The sequence below is a fragment of the Magnolia sinica genome, chromosome 14 (genome assembly GCF_029962835.1).
Source record: "Magnolia sinica isolate HGM2019 chromosome 14, MsV1, whole genome shotgun sequence".
In the NCBI taxonomy this organism is placed as follows: Eukaryota; Viridiplantae; Streptophyta; class Magnoliopsida; order Magnoliales; family Magnoliaceae; genus Magnolia; species Magnolia sinica.
Genome location: NC_080586.1, coordinates 6,022,379 through 6,043,744, shown reverse-complemented (window position 1 = coordinate 6,043,744; position 21,366 = coordinate 6,022,379). Strand labels below are relative to the sequence as shown.

The 21,366-nt window shown below is 41.6% G+C and overlaps 1 protein-coding gene across 1 annotated transcript; it reads right to left on the bottom strand.

The window, feature by feature from the left end:
- Window positions 1-1,704: 1,704 nt before the first annotated feature.
- On the bottom strand, window positions 1,705-21,145 carry LOC131225693 (26S proteasome regulatory subunit 6A homolog). The gene is made up of 10 exons (XM_058221268.1): window positions 20,967-21,145; window positions 20,739-20,855; window positions 9,298-9,405; window positions 8,228-8,419; window positions 7,566-7,757; window positions 6,857-6,975; window positions 4,567-4,654; window positions 2,579-2,698; window positions 2,353-2,493; window positions 1,705-1,921 (listed from the first exon to the last, which is right to left on the bottom strand). Exons 1-10 carry the CDS (start codon window positions 21,087-21,089, stop codon window positions 1,844-1,846), a joined length of 1,278 nt encoding a protein of 425 aa, XP_058077251.1. The 5' UTR covers window positions 21,090-21,145; the 3' UTR covers window positions 1,705-1,843.
- Between the last annotated feature and the right edge of the window lie 221 nt (window positions 21,146-21,366).

Here is a 21,366-nt window from a genome sequence, read left to right as displayed (position 1 = left end):
GGCCAGTAGTCTGCGGTACTACCCGACATTGTAGTAAGCAATCCGCATGATCCCGACCAGATATGATCCACCCTCGGCTCTCGGAACAGTTGAAAAAAGACACAGAATTCATCATACAATCCTGACCGTCTATCACTCCGCCTGACATGATGGGCACTACCGAATTTCAATTTGTTGGGGATGGGCTCTCCCATGGTGTGGCCCACCCATTGAACAGTTCCGACTAGGGGGCAAATCGGCGGGACTTGAGCTGCAAATCTGAGTAGGCCCCACACAAAAGGCCCAGCTTGATCGGGCGCGGATTGGGTACTGCCTCCACCAGGACCTAGCTAGAGACACACGGTCCTGTCCTGTCAGGGGCTCTGTGGGACCCACAGTGATATATATGTTTTATCCAAGCCGTCCATCCATTTTGAAAGATCATTTTAGAACATGAGCCCTAAAAGGAGGTAGATCGAAGGCTGGATGGACCACACCGCTGGAAGCAGTGGTGACAATGACCCCACCGTTGAAACCTTCCTAAGCCTACTGTGATGTTTATTGGCCATCCAACCTGTTCATAAGGTCACATAGACCTGGATGAAGGGAAAACATAAATATCGGCCTGATCCAAAACTTCTGTGGCCCCCAAGAGGCTTTCATCGGTAGGCATTCAATCCCCACAGATTCCTATGGTGTGGTCCACTTGACGATTCATTCTGCCTCATTTTTGGGCTCATATCCTAAAATGATTTCTCAAAATGGATGGACGGCGTGGATAAAACACAGACATCAGGGCAGGCCGCACAGAGCACCCGGCAGGACTGTCCATCTCTAGGTAGGTCCTGGTGGGGGTGCTACGGGTACCCAATCCCCGCCCAGCTTGATCTGCTTCGAATCAGGGCCTGAACGAACTCAGGCCAGCCCATTTAGTGTTAGGTACCACGAAATTCAATTTGGACCGTCCTACGAGCTACTGGATTTATTTCCCTCTTATCAAGGTCATGTAAATCATGTGGAATGAGCATCCCACTAGGATGATCCGCTCAATAGATCCAACGGTTCCAGTCGTCCGAAGTTCTTCCCAACAAAAAGGCCACTTTCTATTGCGTTTGATGACAAACCACTGATCAGATTAGACAGTATCATCCAATCAATGGAATTTTTGCACCGTGGATCTTCCATCACAGGGCCACTAAGGTAGCGATGGATGGGGTACAGTTTCACGAGAGGAATTATAGGGTTCTGTACAGTAAAAGAAAAGGGGGTTTTTAGTTCGGCCAGGTGGGCCCACGGTTCACAAATCCAGTCCATTGATCTGTTGCATAACATGGACCATGCCCAATCTTGGGACTTCAATTGAAAGTGCAGCGGTGTTGTATTTCTCATGCTGTTCGCCACACCCGCAATATTGTGGCATAAGAATGAAACTGACTTGTACACGCAATAACAACTTGGTTAAAAGACTCAGCGACGCAGTCCAACGAGTCCAAGTCAGGTCCAAGTAAAACCAGGACTCGCCGGAGACAGGGGTGATGCGGGGTATGGAACCTGACCTGTTTATAGTCCGAGTCTTCGAACCCCTCAGTTGAAGAATTCCAAAGAGTGGATGCTTGTCAAAGGATCTCTCAGAATCTGCAGTCAGAGACTAAATTTGCTTCTATGGGAACAGCCATTACCCGCCAAATTCATCCCCCATCTATTTACTACCGGAAAAAAAAAACAGGTGAAAAAAAAGAGGTTTCATTACAATATTTGAATGTATAAATATAGTATAAACTGTTTCTCCTAATCCTTGAGAGAATATGGAGTTTAAAACATTTTTTGGACTTTTTTGCGTGACGAGGGTGGAACATGAATACTACTAAGCATAATAATTCAAGCTGGCTTTCTTCTTTGCTTGAACTTGAATAATCCCTTCATTAAAATCTTCATGGATCACCTGAATCCAAAACGAAAAAAAGAAAAAAAGAACACGTGTCAGCAAATTTGTCACAACAACACCCACATCAACATAACTACAATTACAATGTCATTGCAGATAATGATGTCTCAGACGGAGTGATGGCATGGCAAAGACTATGATGATATCCATCAACAATGCCTGCCTTATCAATATGACAAGCGTATGAGAATAAACAATACATCTCGATAGGAGAGGGTTGTGCTCTCTATGCTAGTACAACACATACAAAAGGAGATGTCGAAAGAATGGAAGAGGATTATCGGGGTGATCCTGGTGATGGCTACTAAGAGCAATAGCAATTTCTCGTGTACATGAAGAGAATTGCAACAGTGCCATTTCAAAATCCCAGCAATGAAATTGAATCTAGCAATAATGGAGAAGATGCTGAAATATATAAAGAATAGAACCTCTGTGGCATCTCGGCGGAGAGCGAGCATTCCGGCCTCTACACAAACGGCCTTCAGCTGTGCCCCATTGAAATCATCTGTTGAACGAGCCAACTCTTCGAAATTTACATCTGGGTGTACAGTCATTTTTCTTGAATGGATCTGTAGAAGAATAACAAGGTTTAAACAATAATTAAGTGCACACAAAATACAGAAGATTGCAGGGAAAGGTGACAGTTTGGCACACCTGCAAGATCCGTGCTCTTGCGTCTTCAGTTGGATGAGGGAACTCAATTTTGCGATCCAGACGGCCGGAACGCATGAGAGCAGGATCCAGAATATCAGCTCGATTAGTTGCTGCTATTACCTGAATGTCACCAAGATAGGATTCATAATATTATTATGGTTATACATATCAATAAAGAGAGATAAGCCTACAGATTCGATAGGTGATCACAACGAGAACTTCAAGATCTTACCAGTTAATGCGAGTGCAGCGCAACTGCAAATTTTAAAGGGCATGGGTGCAGTTGATTGGCCCGACCCGCTTCTAAACCAGGTTCGGACCAAGTCAGGTCGGGTTGCGGATCTAGATGAGGCCAAAAAGGTAATCCGTTTAGATTAATGGGTTGGACATGGGTTTAGGCCAACCTGACCAGACCCGCCCCGCCCATATATTGAATCAATGGACTGGACCAAATGACCCAACCCAACCCATAGACTGAAACAAAACCTCCTATAGTTTTGATCCCTAGACCTCTTAGATATTTTAGCAATTCACTTGTACCACAAGAAATGTTGTTGGCTTTGTATCTATTTTCTTTTCTTTGATTAAAAATTACTAATGAATGTTTAAGAATTCATGTGGGCACATGGTTTAGGAATCCAAACCATTGGTTTGTTGGATCCACCATGGATGATGGATTGTGTGTATAACAGCCAACAAGGCAAGAAGAGCCAAGAAGCCGGATATGAGAGACTACAGTTAGTATATGAGCTGGGTTAGGCAGGTCAGTTCTGCAATTAAATGGGTTGGGTTGAGTCGGGTCTGGTCGTGTTCGGGCTATAGAAATTCTAAGCAAGTCAGGTCAGGTCACCAGGTAATGGGTTAGGGCCAGATTTCTTGACCTGTTTATTAAATGGGTCAAGCATTGACCCTGACCCAGACTGAACCCAACCCATTGCCAGGTCTAAGTCTTAATCCATGAATTGAAGCAAAAATCCTAGAAAAGAAAATGACAGAGAAAATCTTTTACACATTCGAACACCACTACATATAACAAAGGCAAAATTCTTCCTTTTGTGTAGTGACCAACTAAGCCTTTGTGGTCACTTTTGAAAGAGCATTGGACTGGTTTGGTCCTCCTAAACATATGTTTCTATCAGCTGTTTTAGATGCGTGGATGATAGAAAGATGTGTTGAATGGGCACTGTGCTATAGGAAATTAGCCAGGAATATTGTAACACTAAATATGGTATTTGAAAGACCATTGGACTGGTTTAGTCCTACCATACGAGGGTTTGTCAATTGTCACCTAGATGTCCCGCTTCAAACTTGATACACACTTCCGCTCCTGCTTGTAAGGCTCTTACAATTGCTGATGTTTTGAAACAGGCGCTTCCCTGCTGCAGGACCCAAATAGATCACTCTTCTGCTTACAACATGCAACTAGAGTTTTTCATCACCCATAAGAACATTGGAGGTATTCCCTTGCCATCGCATTTCTTATGGGTATTATCACAGACTCGTGAGTGTATAAATAGACCAACTCTGTAAGATTCAGAATCAACCTTAAACCCAACTTGAACCTTTGGTAAATGCCTAGGTGAAAAATCTATTACTCCAGCCAAAACAAGCTCAAATAACCTTTCCACTTGGGTCCACTCCAAAAATTATAACTGATCTGTTTCTAGTCCAATTAAAGTAAAAAGGCATCGATCTGAGAGGCCTGAGTAAAGAATCTCTGCTTCTTATGTGCCATTAAACCTATTTGAAATTGCCGTATTACTAAACAATATTTTTTGAAGGAGAGGGAATGTATCATTCAAGCAATAAATCCGAAGCTCATCTCCAAGAAGAAAGAAGACATTTTGAACTCAAACTATCCATTTTAATTGTTAAATATGAACATGAACTACAAATAACAACACAACTGCCCATTATAAATGACTCCAAAAAATAAAATTAAATTAAAATAGAAGAACATCTAACTCTAGAGATGGCAAGAGACTGACCTTTATCCGGTCATCACTACTAAAACCATCAAGCTGATTAAGCAGTTCCAGCATGGTACGTTGCACTTCTCTATCCCCACTGACTTCACTGCAGTAAAATAGAGTAAATAATCATTATAGCTCGCAAAAATCCGACATCATTCCTTTCCCAGCAAATCATGTAGAAAAAATTACAGAAAAGATATGAGCGGCCAGGACCAAAAATATCAAGCACACTGAAAAACCAAATGGCTGAAGACGAGTTCACTCAAAAAAGGTCAGTCACAGAACCAACATCTTACAATAAACGTCACCATGTCAAGTTTTGATTTCCCCAAAAGGGTGATTCTAGAAGCTGCTTCCTTTCCCAGATCTAGAAACTGCAATGGCTTCACCCGCTCCAAGGTTAAGGGTTCAAGTAGGTGTCATCGCTGTCAGGATAGGCCACTTGGTGCTCAAAAGAACTTCAATCAAATCATTATAATGTTTCACTTCACCTCTCAGAACCTATGTTACTCAAACACAAAATGGGCGCTATGCCTAACACTTTTAGGTGTAAAAGCCGTATGCAGTAGACATGACATGAATGCATACGATACACACGATATCATAGCTCAGAACTGGAACCCAGCTTCAGTTGTACTCCGTGCTTTGCTCATGGACTTTACAGAAAATGATCTCTCTTCTACTTTTACTACACAGGATAAAGGCGATGCACATAGGATCATTGATCTAATTGACACATTCGGTTGTGGTTTTTTATCTTCCAATTTCTGAAATGGCATGGGTCATGGTGATAGCATTTATTTTTTGACGCATATATCTTCTGTATATATTGGAATACTGTGCAAGTGCAACAACCAAAGTTTGTGTATTTAGATAGATATTGATCACACTAAGGCAATGTTGCCTGGACAGTACTACCTTCTAGGTTTTTTCTGTGACGACTAAGGTATTCAATGATAGTAACAGTGGCCGTAATGGCCACCTCCCAAGGTAGTGGCCTTTTGGTGGTTAGTTGGCAGGAATATGGTACTTGCTATAGACAATATCAGGAAAAGGTCGATGATCATCATCAACGTTTGCTTTCGCCCATTGATTTGTTATTGGTTATGCTTTTGCCCGTTGGGATTTTTTAATAAAATTCATCATCTTAGAAGAAAAGGTCCTCCATCGTTACCGTTACAATACGGGCTTAAGGTCTTCTCTTTTCTTTTTTTCTTTTTTCTTTTTTACCTTTATCAAACTTCATTACATCCGTTACAAACCTCCTTTTTCTTTCCTGAAAGGGCCGTTACAGCCATTACAACCCCATAACGTGTAACGGCTCCCACCATTACCGTTATGTAACGGCCGTTGAGTAACTGTTTTTTAATACCTTGGTGACAACACTTGGACACTCCTGGAAACAAGACATCACGAGACTTCAAAATTTCTACATTTAAAGTTTCTTAGTAATGTTATCAAAAAGTGCCACATGCCGGACACTTCAGCGTCCAAGCATATTCTTGAGTTCCTAAATGTCTCGTTCCTACCATATTCTTCACAAAGCTTTCCTTTTTATCTTTCTCAAAATTTTAATGCGAATTTCTTTTGTCAAGTAAAAATATGTCTCATTCCTAGAACTCAAGCTTGCCCCCATTCTCTTGTCATTGAGGAAACCATTCATAAGAACTTCATCTCACTCCCTAGATTTTAGTTCCTTTTTTGCTATGGGCACTATGACCAATGTAACAAAAGGCACAAGCTTTGTTGTTCTTTTTGCTTTTACCTTCTTTCATTGTGGTGCCGTAATTTTTTAAGAGAGAGTAATGCTAATACAAACCACCATTTCTTGAGGTGAGTATATATGATCTTCAATATTTTTTTTAATCAATTACTTGTTAGTTTAGATTAGTAGTAATAGATTTTTATTTGGACTTTGTGAATATTCATTTATATATATTTTTTCTTTCCTCATTTCCTTTGTCTTAGCATTTCACCAGTTTATTTTTATTTTACAAATTATTTGTCTGGGTACAGAAGTGTCCTCATGCCTAGATTTTTGGAGTTTGCTGTGCCGGACACTTGGCATCGGAGCCACGTGTCCAGGCAACACTACACCAAGGACCACCCAAAACAAGGATGGTTCACGAAAAACATTTATTATTATGCAGCAACCCATAAAAGTCACAGCGATCCAGTATTTCCCCCAAGACTAAAGATGTTCTGGCCTAATGATTTGGCAATACTAAGCAATAATTGAGTCAGACACTGTAAGAACAGAAACTCATGAACTTTAAAATGTGTACGAGATATGAAGACAATATACCTATCAAATCGCTTAGTTCCTATTGCATCGATTTCATCTATAAAGATGATGCACGGAGATTTCTCCTTTGCAAGTTGGAAGGCATCACGAACAAGTTTTGCTCCATCACCAATGAACATCTGAACAAATCCGATGTCGACAATTTTTATCAGTATATGGATGCAATCATCGACAAAATGGAAATTTCATATATCTGCCCTCAAATGATGCCCTAGGGCTAGATGGGCAATGCAAAAGCCGATTTCACAAATAATGCACCTGCAACAACAGCTAGATGGCAATAATATTTGAAGAAAATGGAAGCACAATGTTGTATCATGTACAACTGTAGAGTAGAATGAAGAAGTAAACTTTATAACATAGAATAGGATATTCGGATATCGTAAAAGACGGTAATTGGGAAAAAAGAAGAAGAAGAAGAAATTGATTTCTAGAAAAAAAAAAAATAAATAAATAAAATGAAAGCCAAGTTCTATTAAAGGGGAAAATCCAAGATGAAAACAGCAAAACAAGGATGGACGATGAGGAATCATCAACCCAATAGAGAATAGAATCTGCTGAAAATTGAATAAATATTACTCTATAAAGCATCTTTCAAAAACACTTAAGGATTTGGTTCAAGTGACCAAGCAAACACTGATACATCAATGTAGAGGCATTCATCAATTTAAAAAATGGTAGATATGATCACGGGAAGATAAACAATGACCTGAACAAGTTGTGGGCCTGCTAGCTTTAGAAAAGTAGCATTTGTCTGTGCTGCGCATGCACGAGCCATCAATGTTTTTCCAGTTCCAGGAGGACCATACAAAAGTACTCCTTTTGGTGGACGAACTCCTAATTTCTGAAATCTCTCTTGATGGGTCATCGGCAAAACAATGGCCTCAACAAGTTCTTGAATCTGCCGAAAGAAAATAATGTATGAGCGTTATGACAGATTTTAAGAACTTTTTGTAACAACAAATTAATTCCACCCTAGAGGGATATGAAGTGCCTAATTCATAATGGTGCTCTCACAACTAGCTACTGTTGCAGATCTATCAGCTACAACACCAGCCTTGGATAATACATGGGAAAACTCAGCCTCTATGGCATTTGCCAAGTTCAAAATTCATCAAAGATAAATCACAGTCAACAAAGGTATGCTGATAAGCATGATTGTGAGAAATCCTCAGACCCACACTTTGAATGATTAAAACCTCAGCTTCTTTAGACTCATTGAATCTAAGCAGTCCAGAAAAGAAGCTAGTTCAATATCCGCTCCATCATCTCTACCAACTTTTTTCAGTCCCATAAAAAAGAAGCTTCAAGTCATAGCAATTCATACAAGCCTAGAATTGCTACCCCCACAAAACAGAATCAGACATTCACCTGCTTCTCAAGGCCTCCGATATCGTTGTAATCTTCTGTTGGCTTTTCATCAACCTCCATTGCCTTTACACGTGAGTCATATTCAGAAGGAAGAGTATCCAGTATCAAGTAGCTGTCTTTGTTTACCCCAACCAAGTCACCAGGTTTTAGATTATCAGGGTCGACAAGCCCAACAACAGGCAAAAAGATTGTCTACAATAACAAAAACAGGAAGTATAAGCTCACTTGCAATAACATCCAGAATTAAACAGCATATGCAGAAAAGATACTTTTTCAACTGTAGACATCAGTGAAGAACAGCAATGCTTATGCTTTAATAAATAAACTCTCAAAGTAGAAAGAAAACATGAAGCATTGACAGGCAAGATGCAGAGAAGTAAAAACCATTGCATGAAATTGATCAAAGACTGATTTCAAGTTCAACCATCCCCGCTGAAGACAATTTCTGAGCATCTCAGGAAAATTTGATTCAATAGAATATACGAGTAATATACATGGATCAATATTTCTAGGCAAGGATATGCAATATAAGATTACAAAACGGAAAGAAAAACTTGGAGGGCTGAAGGCAAATAGAACACATGGCATTTTAAGATTCAACCAATATAAAATATGTGCATGAAAAATAAAACAATTTTTTTTTTTTTTTCTGAAATCCCTCGAAAATACTAAAATCTTCTTTTTCTTTTTTTCTTTTTTGAAGGGGCAAAAATACTACAGATCATACATGACGCAACAAGAAAACATTTAACAAGTCTTCCTTTCTGAATCAAAAAGTACAAAACATCCTCAGCAGCATAAAATTAGATAACATGAGGATTTCGTTATAACTAATAACAATGCTTGAAATGGTAGATAACATAGCATCTCATAGTGACATAATAACTTAGAAATTTGCGCAGATAGTTTACATCGAATGATGAAATATGAGATCGCCTGACATTTCAATGTTCACACCAGTATTACTCAACTATTCCTAAAAACCGGCCCCAACATTAGCCAGAATAAGATGGTGAGAGTATGTTCCAGATAGCACAATAAAAAAATGTGAATAAGAACTGCTTGCTCACTTGGCGTGTAGATGTTTTTAGCACAACACACTTTCCCTTCCTTTGAGAGTCGAGATCAACATTAGCACCATCTTCCTCAGCCTCATCTTCTGGGTTCATTTCCAAAATCTAGAAATGTCAATGAATTACTGTTAGAATCCCTATATGATAGTCATTCCTGTGCAGCAATCTATCGACTACTGAGAAATGGTACCAACAGGAAAAAAAAATGAAAAAGAAGACTGAAATTTGAAACCAGAGTCGGCACAGCTGATACATTGACCGATATGGAGAGTTTTCCGGGAAATCGGTATCCACCAGAGTATGATAATTCAAACTTTGATGGCAACCGTGTAAAGCAAATACTTTTAACTTTCACATCTCCCACATGCTTGCCAACATTTATGCAAATATAACTCATAGAAAAGAGTTCTAATCATGTTAAAACATATCAGCAGTCTAAGAAATGGTGAAACTCATTTCAATGGTTCAAAGTTTACAACTTTACAAGGTTTGCAATTTTACAACATGCTATCCATTATAGAGATAAGACTGAATTATCAGAAATGCCATCCACCAAGGTCCATTGGGCATTACTTTGAAGGTGTAATCATTTGCTTAACCTAATAAGTTAAAAGCAATTACCCTAATTGTTTTACTTGCGAATTATGTAACCAATTTGCAACCCATAACTTTATTATCATTACAATGAGACAGTTAGCCAAAAAGCAAATAGAGAAACAAAACACCGGCCACCAAAATAACTGCATCACAAGAAATAGGGCTTTTTTGAAAGTTGAGAATTTTATTGCAACAGCCAAAGGCAAAACAAAGGAAACAAACAAAAAGAACAGGAAATAAAAAAATTACAAATCCCACTCCCTGATATAAGCGAGAACTTTCCTTGCACTGAAACCCATAGTCTCCACCCTGTCCCCAAAACATTTGGTGTTCCTTTCCATCTAGATGCTCCATAAAACAACCAGTGGGGCTTGGTGCCACTGACATGTCTCTCTTTGGATGAGGGCCCTCCTGCATGCCATCCCAAAAACAAATACTCCATGGAGGATGGCATTGCCCAAGGCACCTTAAAAGATGACAAGATATAATCCCAAACACCTAAGGAATAAGGGCATCTGAGGGACAGATGCTCTACCATTTTCTCATCCTTTTTGCACAAGAGGCAAATGTTGGGGAGGATCATTCCTCTCTTGCAGAGGTTATCCACCATGAGAATCCTGTTTCTACCGGCAAGCCATGTAAACGCAGCCACATTTGGAGGAGCGTGGTAACACCAAATATGTCTTGTATGTGAGCAGTTGGAAGCAAGGCGAGATACAGATTACCTTTAGAAAGGACTGAACTGAAACACCCCCTGATTTATCCCTCAACCAGAAAGATTCATCTGGAACAAACAGATTAGGGGCAAATGCCTTCCAAAGCAGTCAACAGGCTTGTTAATTCTTCAATCTCCGACTCGAATAAGGATCTGCAACATGGAGGAAGCTGCATGCCTATGTCGTCTTGAATATAGAAGCAATCAGCCACCAGAATGGGCTAATTCAGACAGAGACCCACAATGTGAGGAAATTGCGATCTGAGAGAAGAAACACCGAGCAAATGCCATCCCAAAAGCTTACATTAGCTCCACTTCCAACAGACATCCCTATCTCAGGAGGACCTTGGCCGCCAGACAAGCGATAAATTTCCAACAAAAAAGATGCTCTGTAAATGGAGTTCTTGGTCCATTTGCACGATATCACTACCCCATATTTGCCGGCAATAACCTTACGCCACAAATTGCTCTCCTCCGCCCCAAATCTCCAAATCCATTTTCCAAGCAACCAGAGTTGACCTCTTCTAGGATACTAAAGCCAGCCTCACCATCTTCGAAAGGTTTACAAACTTCATCCCACTTAAGGAGGTGAAATTTACTCTGATGAGATCCCCCTTACCACAGGAAATCCCTACGAAGCTTGTCGATCCTCAAAAGGATTAATTTTGGATAGCAGAACAACGACATAAAGTAAATGGGAAGGCTTGAGAGGGCAGCTTTGACAAGGGTGATTCTCCCACCCAAAGAGAGAAGTCTACCTTTCCAGGGGGCCAATTTCCTCTCCATCTTTTCTATCACTGCGTCGCACAGGTAATTAGTAGGTTTTCCAATGCACAAAGGCATGCCCAAATAAGAAGATGGGAATCAGTCAGATCGACAACCCAACACCCCTACTAGAGATGCCATTTCCCCATCTTCCAAATTTATCCCCAACAGCTCGCTTTTAAACAAATTGACGAAAAGATCAGAAACTGCTTTGAAACAACAAATGGTCTTAGATAAATGGACCAGATTTCCCAACCCTACCTTACAAAAAACATGAGTCCATCCGCAAACGGTATATGGGAAATAGGACCATCACTTAGGAATCTTGAATCCCTCAAATTAACCCAACTCCTACCCTTTGCTGAGCATTTTACTGAGAGCTACAGCAAACACAATGAAGAGAATGGGGGAGAGAGGATCCCCTTGAGGCAAACCACTGGATGAATTTAAAAAATTCCAAAAGGAGATCCATTTAATAGGACCAAGAAGCGAGCAAATTCCACGCAGCGCAAACCCACATCTACTCTCTCCATTTGACACCAAACCCCAACATGCCCAACATGAAGTCTAATAAATCCCAATCGACGAGGTCGTAAGCTTTTTTTGAGATCAAGCTTACAAATCACTCCTTTCAACCCAGCCCTATGACAGAAACTAGTCTAGATTTCCCAACCCTGCCTTACAAAAAACAAGAATCCATCCACAAACTATATATGGGAAATAGGACCATCCACTTAGGAATCTTGAATCCCTCAAATTAACCCAACTCCTACCCTTTGCCGTGCATTTTACTAAGAGCTTCAGCAACCACAATGAAGAGAATGGGGGAGAGAGGATCCCCCTGACGCAAACCACTAGATGAATTAAAAAAATCCAAAAGGAGATTCATTTAATAGGACTAAGAAGTGAGCAGATTCCACGCAGCGCAAGCCCACATCTACCCTCTCCATTTGACACCAAACCCCAACCTGCCCAACATGAAGTCTAATAAATCCCAATTGACGTGGTCATAACCTTTCTTGAGATCGAGATTACAAATCACTCCTTCAACCTAGCTGTAAGACTCATATCCTAGACTGTACTGTTCCGTAGGCTTCCACGATCTTCCCTGTCGAATTCCGGCAATCTTCGACCTTTATCCGACGTTTGCGCGCGACCCTGAGACACATGCCGTCAACCCGAGTCGACTCATCCCGTGACCTGTACCCTAGCGACCGCGCTGTCACCGCGATTCCGATACCGCGTCTCGCGCGCCGAGGCGATACCCAGGCCAGGAGATGTGAGCTCGCGTTCGGTTCGAGGAAAATGCCGCGCATTGCAAAACCCAAGAAAATCTCTACAACATGTCACCTCAATCCATCAATCAATCCCATCAAGGGTCAAGTACATGTCAAGTACACATCACCTCACACCCATCCCCAAACAACCCCAAAAGTCAAAAAGTTCTTACACCGTCTATACCTTTCTTACACAATCTACCCCTAAAGTCAAAAGTTTCTTACACACCCATCACTCACCACATCCATCACTCCATCACCCATCTCTCTCTCTCTCTCTCTCTCTCTCTCTCTCTCTCTCTCTTTACAACCCTCTCTCTCTCTCATTCTCAAACCACTATCCCAAGCAAGAGAAAACATCACACATCCAAGGCTCTCCCAAAACCTCCATGAGAAAGTTTTGTATGTGGCCCACTTCCTACCATCTCATCTCCCATCTCAACCATCAAAACTCCATCATCTTCTGTTGGAATCAAAGCTAAGGAGCAAAGGAAGCCAAGGGAACAAGAAGAAGACGGTGGGTGATCTTGGATCTCCATTTCTTTGTCTTTTTATGATGTAAGGGCCCACTTATGATGGGACCCGCCTTGATGTAGACTTTGCATCAAAGAAGGGCCCATAGTGGCGGGGCCCCTCCATCCTTGGCGATCTCTCTCTCTCTCTCATGTATTGTGGACCCCACTATGATGTATGATCCACGCCATCCCATTCGTAGGGCCCACCTTGCTAACCGTCTTTGGGTCGGCCTGGATGTAGGAGAAACACATTAAATTGATCTAATCAGGTGGGCCATGTCTATGTGGGACCCGCCATGATGCCTGGATGTGGCTAACAGTGAAGTGTGGTCAGCAGTGAAGTGTGAACTGACATGTGGAGTGGTCAGCAATGAAGTGTTAACTGACAGTGGAGGTGTGGACGGTGGGTGTGACTGACTATGGGTACACCACAGTGAAGTGTGCGCTGACAGTGGGGTCCATGGACCCATCCACGCCCTCCACCCCACGTGTGGGGCCACACCATAGGGTATGTGTTTTATCCAAACCGTCCACCACCTTGGACGGTGGGACCCACGTCCATGTGGGGCCCTCCTTGACACACATATCCACGCCTAGATCCATAGCTAAAGTGGTAGGCTGAGTGAAAGATACCTCATTTCAACGCTGGGGTCTTGGCATTCCCTAGTACGGGTGGCTGCCACCTGACGTGGGACCCAGATCCATAGCTCCAGAGGTAGACTGGGTGAAAGATACCTCGTTTCAACACTGAGGTCAGTGGGCCCGTGGAACCCATCCACACCGTCCATCCATATGGAGTGGGCCACACCATCATGTACGTGTGGTGTCCACCGTCCTTGGACGGTGGGACCCACCCCACGTGTGGGGCCCTCCTTGATGCACGTGACTATCCAGGCCGTGGATGGCCTGGACGTTGATTTTTTTATATAATATAATATATATAATATTATATCTGGTGGGTTCCCACGTGGGACCCACCTGCTGTGATATTGTATATATAATACTATATATATGGTGTTGTGATATTTATATAATATAATATATATTATAAATATAAATGAGATGGTGGGCCCTACGTGGGACCCACCTCTGCCTTGTTTTAAAGCAGCAATAGTTGCACGTGCGGCAACTATGTAGCTGCCCTATTGACATGCAACCTGTTGCTGTACACGGCAGCAAGTGGGCTCCACCACCAGCTGCTGTACATGGCAGCAAGCTCCGTGGGTCCTACCTATTCCATCCATGCCGTCTATCTATGGGATCCACCATGACGTATGTGTTGTATCCATGCCATTCAGCCATTTGTGAGATCACTTTATGGCATGGTAAAAAAAGAATGAGTCAGATCTAAAGTTCAAGTGGATCCTACCATTCAAATAGTGGACCATGACATCCACCGTTCAACTTCTAAGGACCACAGTGGTTCCCACCCAAACTGATATTTGGTTTTCACTTCATTTATCTGTGTTAATTTATGAATTGGTCAGATCTCAAATATACATAAGGGTGGGCCCGATTTGATATACATTCGGCCCATTTGATCGGCCCACTCGAATCGGCCCATTTGAATCGGCCCATTTGATCGGCCCACTCAATCGACCCGATGCGATGTATGTGAGGCCCATGAGCGAGGCCCAATGTGATGTATGTGTGGCCGTTACATTGTGTATAAATTCCTTATGTAGGCTACTCCTTGGGAGCAATGTTGGTTAGATGTCCACATTGATGGGGAATGATGGTTACATGTCCTCATTGGGACCTTCCCTTAAGCCTTGTTAGGCCCATTTTCTGCGTGGGTTAACCCAAATAAGTGGGCCCCATTCGCCGTATGTGATTTTCAATTCCGATTATGAGTATATAACAACATAGCATCATGATACATATTCATATGCATCATCTACATGCTCGTGATGAGATGAGTGATTGATCATCGCACATGCCATTAGGCAGATTGTTATGGACTCCCTGGTAAGGGAAGTAGCCCGCACGAGCGCGCGGTACGCACATGTTTACTGTATGACTGGATTGCGTGATTCATGCATCTTGCATTGCGTGACATGGTTACTGTACGCCCTAGCGACATCAGGGTCATAGCCTCCACAGGCATATTGTGGTTGGCAGAATTGGATACCGAAAATCTTGTTCTACATGGGGTGTTATAGATATCCCTGGGTGAAAGTCTCTAAACTCTTATGGTACCAGGAGGTTGCTCCAACGTCTAAATTGAGTGGGTGCATGAGCGCCGAGTGCCAATTACCAGGAGGCCGCGCTTTCCACTGTGTCGTGGGCGGTTGGAAGGAGGTGCGGCCTTACCCGCCTGAGAGGAGGGGGCAAAGCTGGGCTAAGTCTGACCAGCTCGAGGAATGGCTCCACTATCGACGAGCCGAGTCCGATATTAGCAGGCGGATAGTGAGGTCTTTTCCACTCACCTTGTTATGCGCGATGGGGCGGCAGCCTGGTTGGAGTGTACTAGACCCCGGTTATATTCCAAAGTTGAGTTGTATTGATATGTGGACTTAGATGAGGATTCGTATGCTTGAGTTGCATCTCGCATCGCATGGCCTTGGTATGGCCGACATCATTCATGTCTTGCATCGCATAGCCTTGGTACGGCTAATAGTATTCAGGGATTCATTAGCATATTCCACATTACTCTGATACTGCATAATTGTATTACTACCTTGCGCACACACTTTCACCACCCTCTAAGCTTTCTATAAGCTATGCACGACCGTTGCGTGCAGGTGACGTTGGACAGCAGCAGTGCTAAGGCAGGAGCACATAGCAGATCATCTTGGAGCTTTTGTCCATTATCATTGTATTTCCCTTAATGCTCATTATACTTGAAAAGTTTTTGATCATAGTGGAAATGTGATGGAGTTTTTGGTTGTTGTTTGTGGGTTATGCCTTTGGTTATGCTTATTATAAATCAAACTGACGTTGAAAATCCTCCTCGTAGCATCCCAAGATCGAAAACTGGCGAATGGGCGCTGGGAGCCGAGAATGGGGTACTACAGAGGCTGTCGGCGCCGGATTTGGCGATCGGGAATTTTGTGAGCCCATTTTCCGAGTTTGGGGCGTGACACTAGCCCTCTGACACAAATGAATACATTCATGAATGAGAAGACAACTATCAATAATCTGCCAATTGGCAATAAGCGCACTTTGGAAAGGGAAAATGATCGATGGCAGGACCGATCTAAACCTTTGAGCGAATGACCTTAGTAACAATCTTATAGGGACCACTGAAGTGATAAGACTGATGGAGTGGAAATCTTTGAAAAAGGATGCTCCCTTAATTTGGGGGATGAGAACAATGAGCAAACTACCTATTTCCTGTAACAATTTGCCAGACTGCAAAAAATTAGATACAAAACTAAGAACCTCCCCCTTAACGATATCCCAAAAAAATGGGAAAAAGGCTAAGGGAAACTCATCTAGCCCCGGGGCCTTGTCTCAACCGAGATAATAATAAATAAATAAAACACTTATTTGACCTCTGACTCAGAGATCAATGTTATCAAAATCATTATCATATCACGAATCGTAATATGGATTGAATAGTATTGAATTGCAAATCGTATCATAAATCATAAGATATTGATGATTTTCTTAAAATATGAAAAATATAAATATATCAGAAAAAATTAAAAACTCGGCAATCATCCTCTCACCATCAATATGCACCAGTGTTTTAAATATCAGTAGCGTGTTGCGCAGCGTTCAACCCTCAGTATCGTGTAGCGTAAAGTACACAATACTTCTATTTTTTTAATTTTAATTCTATTTATTATTATTATTTAAAAAAATGATAAATAGTAAGAAAAAAGCATATATATATATATATATATATATATATATATATATATATATATATATATGTCACATTCTGCAAAATAAAAATCCCACAGTTAAGAGCATCAAGTATAATACAAATGTCGCATTCCTCAGTGGACCCCACATGGGCTATACCATAGAAAATAATGGATAGCCACAAAGATATTGAAAAAGAGTTGAAAAAAAAATGATAAAGAACAAAAAATGCACAATAACCGGCATTTTAAAAAGGAAAAAAAAAAAAAAAAGAAGAAGAAGAAAAAGAGAGAAAATAAAACTTAAAATAACAACTTATTTTCATTGTACATCGAAAGAAACTCACCAAGGGGAACAAGCTTACCTATAGTTGTTTCAAGATGAGATTCAATTAATGAAAACTCTAAAATTTGAAGCTCCATAGCCGATCGGAACCGGAATTGGGGAAATCTAATTTCTCCTTCATTTCTTCTCCACTCATCATGAAACTGCACCAAATGGACCTCCTTATAGTCTCCAACAGTCGGCCAAAGAAGCCCCTTCAATGGGCTTTTGGATCGCAAGATTGAAGAGGGGGAGAGGAAGTTGCGTTCGGCGTAGGTTTCCAAGGGGTTTCGAATACCCTATTTGACTGCTTCTTTTTTTTAGTAACTTAAGTAGTTGTGGTGTGAGTTCACCACTATTTATAACAAAGAAAAACAAACAAAAAATACTGCAACGTAGCGCACACTACCGGCGCTACACGCTACGCGACCATAGTGTATGCTACGACCCCTACACTACAGGGGATTTACGCTATTTGGCACGCTAAGTAGCGCTATGGCAACGCTACACTACATAGCATACGCTACGAGCGCTACTGAAAACACTAATATGCACCAAGTAAAACTATGTCATGATAGTGTTAAGGATTCTTATCTTTCCTTTTCTTTTGTCTTTCAAGAATTTTTTTCTTAAAAAACATACAAGGATCCTTGAATAATTTATGTCCTTGTTAGCTTTCTTGAATGTAGAATCATGTGGAAAAGTAGCATTTGATTTTGTAGACCAACAAAAAAGGATAATTTGATTTCTAACCATCATTCCACAATACATACAAGTCAACATGATCGCAACCATCCATAAAAACATTCCAGATAAGTCATACATCAATTTGGTGCTACAACTGGTTAAGAAGTAAGAAATTATTTATATATATAAAAAAAAACTCCACGATTTAACATTGAAGAGAATATATATCATTTAATCTCTTATAAAAAAACAAAATAAAATAATTTACCTTTTCTAAACAATTTTTTAAAGGCATTTTCTAAACAATTCTTAAAGCCTCCACAATTTAAAAACATAAAATGAAAGTCAATTGAAGCTTAAAATAGAAGAAAACAAGTATAATTTGAATCATAAATTGGGATTTGAATCGTAAATCATAAGATTCAAAACATAAAATCGTAGGATTCATATAAAAAGGGATTCAAATGTGGGATTAGACTGGACACGAATCGAGCTAGCTCGGTTAACTCGCTCGACTCGGCCCGGGCCAGCTCGACTCAGCTCGGATTGAAAGCTGGGTTCGAGCCAAGTCGAGCCTTTTCTTTTTAGTTCGGAAAAATGTTGAGCCGAGCTCGAGCTAGCCCAAGCTCGACTTGGTTTGGTTTGGCTCGACCTATATACATTTAAAATTAAATATAAATCTAAGTATAAATATATATATATATATATAATATCGCCCTAAATTCCCTTTTCTTTTTTCGCTTTAGCCAACCGGCGCTCCCTCCCTCTCAAATCCCCTTTCCTTTTTTTTGCCCTAGTAGACCCTCTCTCTCTCTCTCTCTCTCTCTCTCTCTCTCTCTCTCTCTCTCTCTCTCTCCGGTCGTCATTCCCTGTCCGAGTAGTCGATCGTCCATGTTCGTCTGTCCTTCCCTGTCCGGTTGTCTGTCCGTGTCCGAATGCTCAACTGTGTCGTCCCTGCCCGAGCAATCAATCGAGCATTCAAGCTTCCATCTGGCTGTCCATCCCTGTCCAAGCACTCGAGCCAGTAACCCTCTCTCTCTCTCTCCTCTCTCGCCCTCTCTCTATTTGGGTGCTTGAGCTCGAACTCGGCTCAAAATTAGCTCGAGCTAGCCCGAGCTATTGACCAAACCAAGCCAAGCTGGCCAGTCAGGCTCAAGGACTGAGCCGAGCCAAACTTGAGCTGAGGTAGGTTGCTGGCCGAACCGAGCTGAGTTGAGCCAAGCTCGATTCGTTCGGCTTGCTATCCAGCTCTATGTGGGATTCAAATCATTGCTTAAGATTTGACTAAAATCATAAATCATAGGATTTTGACAACATTATCAGAGAGACTTTTCAGTATTTTCCAAACCGGACAACGAGATTTTGTTAAATTCTAAATTTTCCAGAGGCGGGTGAACCTTTCGACCTTAGAAAGTTGTGAGTACCACCTGATTACCTCTCAGCATATTTGATCTTTTATCTCTAAGTATTTACCGTCAGCCCATAAGCAGGAAATTCTGTTGTATCTTGCCCGGGCACTGGCCATGCTATGGAAGCATCTTGTGTTTTTGTCCCCCTAATGTAGCCACAAAGCATGCAACTACTGCCACCATTTAATATCATCCTCTTTCAATCTCCTGCTAAAATCTGCACAAAATGCCTTTCTATCCGCATTATCAGCCTCAGACAGAGACCCACCTTCCTCTTCGTTAGTTATCAAGAGTTTGAATAGCATTGAGAATACATTCCAGCCCTGCACCTCTCTGATCATAAACCTCCCTTCTCCAGACCTTCAATTTTTCTTTTAGGCTCTTGAGTTTCTGAACTAGTCTGAACCCTACCGATCCCTGAACAACCATGATCCTCCACCAACCAGCCACCAAATCCTTCAACTTTGAGCCAAGACAGCTCGAAACAAAATGGCTTCAGTCCCCAATTATTTTCCTTGACTTCAAGCAGAATTGGATAGTGGTCAGGAACAGGTTTGGGGAGCCCTCTCTATAAACGACTCAAGCATTAGAAAAAAGAATCTGTAATTCTTTCCTCTCTATAGAAATGCGATGACATATCACTAAGAAATTACCGAGATCATCCCTCATGAGTCTTTTCTATTACCTGAGCAAGCCCCCTGGAATCATCCCCTCCCTAACCACTGAATTGTGCACATCCCACTAAACAATTAGCGAACTTTTGGAAGTCTTAGAACCCTAGCTTTTAAAGACAGGAACTTCACACCTCAAGGTGGAAGAAAAATACCTCATGGTAGTTCCCGAGGCTTGAGCCCTATCTAGCCGAGCGTCAAACCTAGTCTAGCTGCTTCAAGGAGTAAACCATACACGAGGTCTCATCGGCGTCGGCATCATCATCATCTAAGCCTTATCCCAGTTAATTGGGGTCAGCTACATGTATCCTCTTCTGCTCAGGATTCATGATAAGAGTTGTGGCAAAAGTTTCGCACCGGCTACCAAGCTGACCCAACCCTTCTTTATCTGGACTTGGGATCAAACATATGATGGGTGTTTGGGCAAAAAAATGATTTTTTTTTCCTTTCAGAAATTTCACCATCCTCAGCCAACATAAATAAATTCACCAGTAGGATGGAAACATCTTGCCCAAATTAGGTTTGTATTGGATCAAAAGCAACAATTTTTCAATTCATTTCTCATTGTGGAAGAAAAGAAGGATTCAGAAACCAAATAAGCTTCAACAAAATAAAAGCCAGCAGATTCATATTGGAAGGAGATCAATCGGATAACGAAAAATCACCTCGACAATGTTTCCGACTAAGTAAGGGAGCTGTTTGTTAAGCTTAATCTTCTCTTGATTCTCTTTGATCTTCTCTTTGAAGGATTCTAGCTCTAGATTCGTTCTCTGCAGTTCTTCCTTCAAGAGATGAAGAATGAGAGAGATTAATCGAAAAAATCCTAGAAATCGGGAGAGAGAGAGAGAGAGAGATGAATGAAACCCTAGAAAAGCCGAGGGCAGGAATCATACCTTGAGGATTCGAATCTCGTTGTCGAGAAGACGAGATGCTCTGACGATGTCGTCGGAGGACATGGAAGCCAGCTGATCATCTTCGAAAGAGCTGCTGCTGTCTTCTACCATGGCGGCAGCCATCAGAGAGAGAGAGAGAGAGAGAGAGAGAGGGGCCGATTTCTTCGAAGAGGAGGAAAGGGCCTTAGAAGGGGACTGCACTAGCCGGACTCGTGTAGGCATCCGAAGGTCGTGACTTGCGCTGTGCACCACGTCGAAGGTAACATTCAGGGGCTTTGTGGGGCCCACTGTGATGTATGTATTTGATCCACACCGCCCATCCATTTTCAAAAATCATTTTATAACTCAAACCCAAAAAAGAGGCAGATAAAAGGCTCGAGTGGATCACACCATGGTAAGC